This window comes from Lygodium microphyllum, chromosome 7, assembly GCF_053477565.2.
Source record: "Lygodium microphyllum isolate KBCC chromosome 7, Lygodium_microphyllum_v1.1.10, whole genome shotgun sequence".
Taxonomy (NCBI): domain Eukaryota; kingdom Viridiplantae; phylum Streptophyta; class Polypodiopsida; order Schizaeales; family Lygodiaceae; genus Lygodium; species Lygodium microphyllum.
Window position 1 is genome coordinate 31,142,836 of NC_141141.1, and position 8,976 is coordinate 31,151,811.

Consider the following 8,976-nt stretch of genomic DNA (forward strand, 5'->3'; position numbering starts at 1 on the left):
CTCATGATGTAGTGGATAATGTGGTTTGGAGTCCTAAATGCATGATGACTAGTGTTGCTTCAAGGAGAGCAAGAGTTGGTCACTAGTAGACTCCTCCAAAAAGTCCTTTGTGCACTAATGGCATTTCTCACTTGACAAAGTCAAAAAGAGGTATGTTGAGTTTGCTATGGATGGTTTGCATTTGTACTTTGCGGGTAGTCCACAAACATAAGAGAAGTTCAGTAGATGGTTTTAGCACACCTATCAATCAAAGGCCATGCTAGTGTAGTGTAGGTTTGTTGGCATGGGTTTTTGCTTTTGTTTGTTGGCTTAGAAGGGGAGAGGGATCAAACTTTGCTTAGCTCATGTAATTCTCATCTAGTAGTTGCTATGTTCATCTAGTTTTCCAAAATTTTGTTCTCTAGTTTGAATTCCTCGTTTAGATTTCATTTCAAGATCTCCCAGACTAGCTTGATGGCAAGATATCAAGGCTTGCAAAAGCTCAAAAAAATATTTAATGTCCCTTCTATGATTGCAGCAAATGGTGTACTCAAGGTTGAAAGGAAGCATTATATTTTGTGGGACAATTGGCAAGATATCCCAAATATCTAGGAGGTATTTAATGCCAAGATGGTCGAATTGGTGGTGGAAGTCAAGTTTGCACCGCTCCTAGATCCTTTGCTTCCATTGCAAAGAATGGGGGCATTGTGCTCATGATTTTTGCAAAAGAAATGGAGGGAATAATAAGGAGGGAAAAAGCATGTTTTATGTAGACTACTATAGGGACAAAAAGTAGAGCACAACAAGCGCATACTATGGTGGTCAAGGAGAGTAACACTACTAAGTAGAAGAAAAACTTTGGTAGTAGCCTTCTCAAGTAGACACAAGATCCAACTCGAGGAGTCAAGGGCCATAAAGATGGCATAGGAAAAGCAAGGCTATAGCTCTAGTGGTAAGGAAAATTTTCCTCGAGAGGCACCCAATCCCAAAGCAAAGGGTAAATGAAATGTATCCTAAAAAGATGGTCCACATACCATTGGTTTTTTATTATGCATCTATGGAATGCTATGAGGTATTTATTTGAAAATCTTGATGTGGGATATTAGAGGTCACAAAACATGTACTATATTAGCAACGGTCTCTTAGAATGCAAGGGAACTTGGATAAAAAAGAAGAAAGGACGTTTATCATGCAGCTAATTTAAAGAGAGAGCCTCAATAATGCCACTTTAGGAGGTGAAATTGGGGAAACACGATCTAGCTCTAATCATTGTTGGTGTGTACAAGATATTAGTAGACCTATGTGGGAGAGGAATAAGAGTGGGATTCTCCTAAATTAATAAAGGAGGAACCTAAGACTCAATGATGCTTTATAGGAGGGGAAGGAGTTTTGCATATCGGCGGCTATTATCAATATAGGGGAAGAAGAGAGTTTGATTGCTTTGATATATGTTCCCAACTCTATTGTTGAGCAGGTGAAGTTGTGGGATTGGTTGAGAATTCAATTGGATGATAAACATGTAGTGCTCAGTTGAAGCTAGGAATATGACGTTCATGGGTTGTATGATCAAAGAAGAAAGGTTGGGATGAAAAGAAATGTTAACTAATCATCAAATAAGAGGGCATGTATATATGCAATCAAATCTAGCTCCTCTCCATTTCCTACCATGATGTTTGTTGTGCCATCTGATATAATAAGAGGCTAACTCCATAAGAGATCTAATGCTTTATAGGCTTTTCTTAGAAGAGGAGCTTAATTTCACCCTATTCAAAATGAAAACATGCAAAACACTAGGGGTTGATAACTTGCTAGTTGAATTGCAGTATACTTTGGATGTGTGTGTAAAGTGTGCAATCTAATTCCTTAATCACTACATAGCATTTGGCATCACCAAGGAGGTGAATATAGGACTCATCAATCCTATCCCACGGTTCTTGGGTAGAAGAAGCCTTGGTTAGTGAAGGCCATTGATCATGCTCAACACTTCCATAAACTCATGGCAATGGTGCTATCTCCATAGGTCAATTTCTAGCTATCAAAGAAGGCGCTGCACCCATCGCAATATATATTTGCACACGGTCACAAGTTTGAAGACCCATGATGCTATCCTAAACCTAGTGTTCTCTATGGAACCTATTGTTAGTAAGGAATTTGATTTTGTGCCCATACATATGGACCTAGAGAAATCCTATAACAGGGCTAGCTGGGATTTCATCTTTACTTAAAGCCCATAATAGGGTTAGCTGGGATCTCATCTTTACTTCTCTTATTGCATTGGGTTGTTTTGGGGATGGCTTTGTGAAAATGGTCAAAGCATTTTTCACATAACCAACTTCTTGCATTTATGGCAATAGGCTCACATCCAAGCGTTTCCCCCTTGAGAGGTCAATTCAATAGGCTTGTCCTCTTGCACCACTCATGTTCTCAATCACCACAAATCCTATACTACAAAGAATTTACATGAAAAACTAGGAAGGGGTAATTAAGGGGCTCTTGATCCTACGAGGGTAACTCTTCCTTCCCAATTCTTTGCACATAATAATTCTAGCATAGTTCTTGTAGAACTGGAGAAAACAAATATGCTTATGGCCTTTTATGACCACCTTGCAAGCATTTTCAACTTCTAAAATAAGTATCCCATCGATAGTACTTTATTTTTGGGATATGATATCTAATGGGATTTGGCTTTAAGCTTATTAATAAGCATGGCAATATCTAATCCATGAAGTATATTTATCATGAAGTATTGCTTGGAATCTACATAATTGCATGGGGGTAAGTGGCCCCTAATCAAGTGGGAGGACGCCCTCTTGGCAAAAGGCCCCAAAATCAACATTAAAGCCTTGGAGACACATGAGACATGGCAAGGAATTGGAGAGCTCTACTTGAAGAAGGTACAATGTGGGAGGTACTCAAGATCATAGTGGAGGTACTATGTGGGAGGTACCCAAGATCAGAGACGAGACATCCCTCTATTGTAAAATGTATGACTAGTTTGAGGTATCCAAGATCATAGAGGAGACAACTCTCTATTGCAACATGTATGGCTATGGATGACAAAAGTTATTAGCTTGAAGAAGAAAATATGAGTATTGCTTGGTGTGTCTGAACATGGGTACTACTCAAATTTATAGTCTCACAAGAAGGCAAGCTCATCTGACAATGCCAGAAGTGAAAATACTACATTAAGTATAAGAAAATTAGTTAGTATGTGGAAAAAGACATACCCTCTCTTGACATTTCAAACTTGAGTAAAGCTAAGATGCAAGGTATGGAGGGCAACACCTTCACCGAAGCTTAATTTAACCTTATGGAAAGTTATGACGACCAAGTTTAGCAAATGACATTTTTATGCCATGATCACTTTGTAGAAGGGTGAAAGAATCCATTAAACATCTATTTTGGCAATGTGTAGAAGTAAGGATAGTTTGGGGTGAGACAAAAAAGATGGCGCAAAGAGGCGGGTGGCTACATGAAGAGATCTCTATCAGGGCAACACTTTTTTAGGAAACCAACAAGAATACAAATAAGGGCCTATTGAAGTTGTGAAATGTGATTAGAATAGTAATAATCAAGTTCATTTGAAGATCCAAGAATAAGGCCTAGTTTGGAGACATGACAATTCATTGGAAGCCCATGGACAACATTGTAGCCCTTAGATAAAATATTTTAGTGGCTTTTAGAGGGCTCTGTAAAAAAAGCTCAAGTTTACAAAGTGGGGTAAGAATAGGTTGAGCTAGACGACTCAACTTGTTGTGATGTCCAATTGGTTCATCATATCTGATGATGCTATTTCATAATATAAATCTCACATGATAAAACTACCTATTTTTTACCTCTTTGAAGTCATTTAAAGACCATTTGTTAACTTATATAAGCGCAAGGGTATGTGATACTCGATGGGTTGTTCTGACCCCCCCTTCTGTCTCTCACTTTCAATGTAGCTTGACTGGACTTGCATATGAACTCAATTTGTAGAACTCTACACAATGTGTAAGTTAAGTCAATCAACTTGCACATGGAAGGGCTCTGACTTCAGGTATTTGAGAGAGAGATATAATTAAGAAACGTACATAAATCCGATTGGTTTCTTCTTGAAGAGGGAAATCATGCAATTTGGAGATAGAGATGTAAATATTTACACTATATTTCAGCAATTTTCTTTTCGAGCTAAAAGCTTTCTTCTAGGTTTAAGGCTAATAAGAAATCCTTAAAACTAGAGGCTTTGTGAGCTCAGATTTCTAAAGAGTTGGTCCAATGCTAAACATTTGGTGTGGACGACGAGGCCCAGTCATGGCGAGTTCATGAAGGGTCCCGTCTATGTGACTCCTCACACACGCATGAAACCACAACTTACAAGTTACAAGTACACAATCTTTATGGCGTTTGGAAATTACGAATTTTCTCTCTCCCTCTCCCTCTCCCTCTCCCTCTCCCTCTCTGTCTTGTCTCAGACAAGCTACAACTCTCTCGTGTGTGTGTCTTCATCAGGGATAAATTCGAAAGCCTCGTGTGTAACCGCCCAGAGGGCAGGCCCCAGAGCACAGCAAAAAGGCTCTCTCTGTACCTTATCTGATCTACCCCCAATCCACAGCACAAGAGAGAAAAGGGGAAACAGAGGGAGAGAGAGAGAGCGTTATATGCCCCTCTGATTTTATATATTCAGACACGCAAGGAAGGATTTTTCTCGTATCGGTTGGGCGCCATTGGGGGGTCCTCCTTCTTTTCTCTCGGAGCTGACCAGCAGCAGAGAGCAGAAAGCAGCACATGTGGATAGGCTCAGTGTCGTATCAAGCCCCATACAAAAGCAACCAGGTAATATAACAAAAGCCAAAGTATTGTATAGCTTTTCTTGCTTCCTTTACTGTGTGTGTCTCTCTCTCTCTCTATTTAAAGAGACATTCAGATACAGATAAAATCTGCTCAGTGCAAAGGCACACGGATTTTGCTTTTGCATTCAACAGTTGTGTGTGAGAAGCTCAGCTCACAGCTTTTGCATACATAAAGAAGTAAAGAAGAAGAAGAAGATTTAGCATGGCTTTTGCACTTTTCAAAAATTGAAAGTTTGGCTCCCCTGCTGAAAGGATCTTTGAAGGCTCTGCTTGCTGAGAAATTTGCAGTTTTGGTTGTCTGCAGAGAGGATCACTGATTGCTCTAAGGCTTGGCTTGTGCCACTGCATGATTCAAGTCGCTTGGCCCATCTGCATCACCCTTCGAGCTCACACAACATTAGGAATTTGAAACCCTTGCAGAGACGGTGCAGGCATTTTGCCTTGTCATGGTTGCTTGCCTGTGTCATTGGCCCCTCTCCTTCTGAGGGGTCCTCTCCGACAGACATTTCTCAGAGCATTGTTCAGTGTCCGCAGCCATGGCTCCCCTTGATCCTCACTCGTTCACCGACTCGACCCACCCTCTAACCCACCGCATTGACCTTGCCCTCTTCCTTGATTTTGACTCCAAGACTATTTTGGGTTCCTCGACCCTTCATCTCTCCCACCCCCACAGCGGTGAGTTCTTTTTAGACACCCGTGACCTGCACATTTCCTCAGCTTTTGATGCCTCCCATATCCCCATCCCTTTCTCTCTCAGTGAACCTCAGCCTATCAAAGGTTCTCTTCTTCGCCTGACGTTGTCTGACCACTCCTCTTTCACCATTTGCTTCACTACTCACCCTTCTGCCTCTGCCCTGCAATGGTTAGACCCTCCTCAAACTGCAGGAAAGTGCATACCCTATGTTTTCACACAGTGCCAAGCCATTCATGCTCGATCTATCTTCCCGTGCCAAGACACTCCCCTTGCTCGCATACAATACTCTGCAAAAATCAACGTCCCAAAGGAGATGAAGGTTGTAATGTCTGCAGCCCATGTAGGGCGTTTGGCACCTTCTGCCGAGGAAGCTAATGGTGCTTGTGAAGAGAACAGATGGTTACTGGATGGTCGCGTTGTTGAGTACTTCACCATGGACCAGTGTATCCCACCTTACCTCTTTGCAATGGCGGCTGGAGATATTGCATATGCAGACCTAAGCCCACGCTCAAGGGTTTATGCTGAGCCACGTGAATTGCAGGCGGCTGCAAATGAATTTGCTGGGACTGAAGCTATGGTGCAGCAGGGAGAGGCTCTTTTTGGTCCTTACGAATGGGAGAGGTTTGATCTTCTTGTGATGCCTCCAAGTTTTCCATATGGGGGCATGGAGAACCCAAGGATGGTTTTCCTCACACCGACGGTTATTGTTGGGGATAAGAGTGGAGTGCAGGTTGTGGCACATGAACTGGCTCACAGTTGGACTGGAAATCTTATCAGCAATGCATCAAATGATGATTTTTGGTTAAATGAGGTGAGGTATCTGGACTCTTGCACATGACTGTTGATCTGTGTGTACAGTGATCATGCTCTCTTATCTATGTTGGTAATGTATCTGGCCAACATTTCAGGGTTTTACAACATATGCTGAGCGAAGGATTGTTGAAGCCCTTGAAGGGAAAGAACGTGCTTACTTGCACATTGGACTGGGGTGGAGTGGTCTGAAGGAGGAGATGGAGAGGTTCAAGGATAGGCCTGAGTTCACAAAATTAAAAACCAACCAAGAGGGGGTGGACCCTGATGAGATTTATTCTCAAGTGCCTTACGAGAAAGGCTTTCACTTTCTTTGGCGTCTTGAAGCAGAGGTATGCTAGAGTGTTTAGCTATTTTCTTTCCCACAAATATGGTTCATGCATGGTTATCTAAGAAGTGGTACTTTATATGCAGGTAGGTCGTCCTGCGTTTGATGACTTTTTGAAGAAGTACATATCCACTTTCCGGTTCACCTCCCTTAGCACAGAGATCTTTTTAACATTCCTGAAGGACAATTTTCCCGGCATAGAAGAAAAGCTAGATCTGAATGTCTGGGTATATGAGCCAGGAATCCCGCCGGATGCTACAGAACCAAAATCGGCTATTCTTCAAAAAGTCTTGACTTTGGCAGAAGGGTTCAGTTCAGGACTGAGGCTAAGTGATGAAGATTGTAATGCTTGGCAAGCCTTGGAGTGGCAAATTTACTTGGAAAATCTTCCAAAAAAACTCAAAGCAGAGCAAGTGTGTACTCTTCCATGTAAACCACAAGCATTAGTCTTAGGAATCTTAGGTTTTAAATCTCTGTATTGGTCATTTTGCAGGTTGCTGACCTAGATGAACGATTTCGCTTTTCTGAAAATCATAACTGGGAGATCCGTGTTGCATTTCTGACTATTGCTGCATTCTCTGGATATGAGCCTTGCTTCCAATCTATTGAGAATGCTCTGCATGCTGTGGGGAGAATGAAGTATCTTCGGCCGCTTTACTCAGGGTTGTTGCAAAGCGTGCCGGAAGCAAAGGAGCTGGCCAAAAGAGTCTATGCAGATGCATGTCACAAGTATCACCCTATTGCACAATCTGTTGTGCAGGGTCTCCTTCAAAAGTTTGATCAGTAGGTGGTTGTTGAGGCCTGCGGATTCTCACTTGCTACTATTCAAGTGCGTTTGCACTTTACAAACATAGAGTTGTGTTTTGTGCATGCTTGCTTCTCACACAAAGCCAGAGGCTCTCCTGTTTTGGCCTCTCTGAGATGAGAACAAGGTGGTGTTTTTTTCACGTTGAGTTTTGTAGCAAAAAGCTAGCTTACTAAGTTAGCTCCTGAAGGGAGCTCGTTTGAAATTCATTAATGACGCATGCTTCGTGGAAGCTACCCAATCTAACATAGTGGTGGCACATGAATGTTGCCCACCAAATGGAGAACAGATTTGCTTTTGTTTTTTCTAAGGTTTACATCGTCTCTTAAGAAAATAGACAGATATTTCAGATCAAAATAATGACATATAGGCAGATATTTCAGATCAAAATAATGACATGTGAGTTAGAGCGGGTTGTCTTTAACAGTTCAAAATGTAATGTGGTGTTGGAGCTTTTAAGGTTTTAAAAGAACATATCACTTGCTGCAATGTTGTCCAAGAATTGGTGTATTTTGACTTGGAATAGTTCTTAAATAAGAGTCTGCAAGTGATTGGAAGTGAGCGATTGTTGGCCCTTCTTTATCCATTAGCAGAAATGGGGACTGTATATGTTTAGTATGAGTTGACCTTCTCTATGTTTTTTGAATGGTATAGATTGAAAGTGAGATTCTGATTATTTTCACTATTTATGTAACTTTTCATGTCTACAGTCTTTTTTACAAAACTTGGCAATGGTAGTCAAGCTCTAGTTTTGTAGTGGCAGAATGGATTGTACCTTGGTTCGAAGGAGTTAAAAAAATCATATTTATGTCTTGCAGATAAACAGGTCCTGCACTAAGGCTGCAAACATAGAATGCTTTGTTAAACCATCTCCCTTAGCAGGAGAAACTTGTTTTTCAGCGTGTCATGTTTTTGTATATCTGTCAAAGAGAAATCCTGATTGTTATGGCAGTGCAAATCACAGGGGCTGGGCACAATTTGGTACCAAATCACAGGTGACTTGCAATTTGTTTTCCTTGGGGATTCAATAGGTATTACTAAAAATGCTGATTGAGTTGGTGGGCAGTTTCAAGTTGAAGTGATACAAATCAGTTAGTATTTCTGTATTAAGATTCTGTTTTGCCCCAAGGTATGTTGGTTAGTGAAAATATTAAGTGAGGTTACCTGTCAAGTATGGACGGCAAGGTTGCACATACTGCTTCAACTCATAGCATGTCTGTTTACTAGATGTATGATGAGTGAATATAGAACTAAATCTGGAAGCTTCTAAAGCAGTTATGTGCATGTAAAAGCAAGCATCTTTTTATTTACTGAGATGCAGGTTTATTATCTACTGCTATCTTTGTGTTTTTCAGGTTATTACAGCTGTTGTCTTGACTTACATATGGAATCTATTCTTCATGGCTGTGTTTAAAGGAATGCTGCTGTAATGGCTTTTAGCCTAGGACCACTTATTTTCATACATGCTTCCAGGCAAATATTTTTTGAGTTGGATGACCGATCTATGACAGACTTGAGGTTACCAAGT

At 41.0% G+C, this 8,976-nt stretch overlaps 1 protein-coding gene across 2 annotated transcripts; it reads left to right on the top strand.

Annotated features, from left to right (window-relative positions):
• The first annotated feature begins 4,524 nt into the window (after positions 1 to 4,524).
• LOC148033320 (peptidase M1 family protein) lies at positions 4,525 to 8,444 on the top strand. Of its 2 annotated transcripts, XM_087681227.1 has the most exons (5): positions 4,525 to 4,794; positions 5,116 to 6,316; positions 6,414 to 6,647; positions 6,730 to 7,056; positions 7,137 to 8,444. In XM_087681227.1, exons 2-5 carry the CDS (start codon positions 5,348 to 5,350, stop codon positions 7,428 to 7,430), a joined length of 1,824 nt encoding a protein of 607 aa, XP_087537353.1. In that variant the 5' UTR covers positions 4,525 to 4,794; positions 5,116 to 5,347; the 3' UTR covers positions 7,431 to 8,444. The 2 variants fall into 2 exon arrangements, with proteins under 2 accessions (XP_087537353.1, XP_087537352.1); XM_087681226.1 differs by lacking the exon at positions 4,525 to 4,794 and having other exon boundaries at positions 4,875 to 6,316.
• The last annotated feature ends 532 nt before the right edge of the window (positions 8,445 to 8,976 follow it).

Coding starts and splice junctions, on each gene's coding strand:
- LOC148033320 (XM_087681227.1), top strand. CDS start 5,348: ATGGCTCCCCTTGATCCTCACTCGTTCACCGACTCGACCCACCCTCTA. Junction 6,317..6,413: donor ATGATTTTTGGTTAAATGAG/GTGAGGTATCTG, acceptor CCAACATTTCAG/GGTTTTACAACATATGCTGA. Junction 7,057..7,136: donor AAAAACTCAAAGCAGAGCAA/GTGTGTACTCTT, acceptor GTCATTTTGCAG/GTTGCTGACCTAGATGAACG.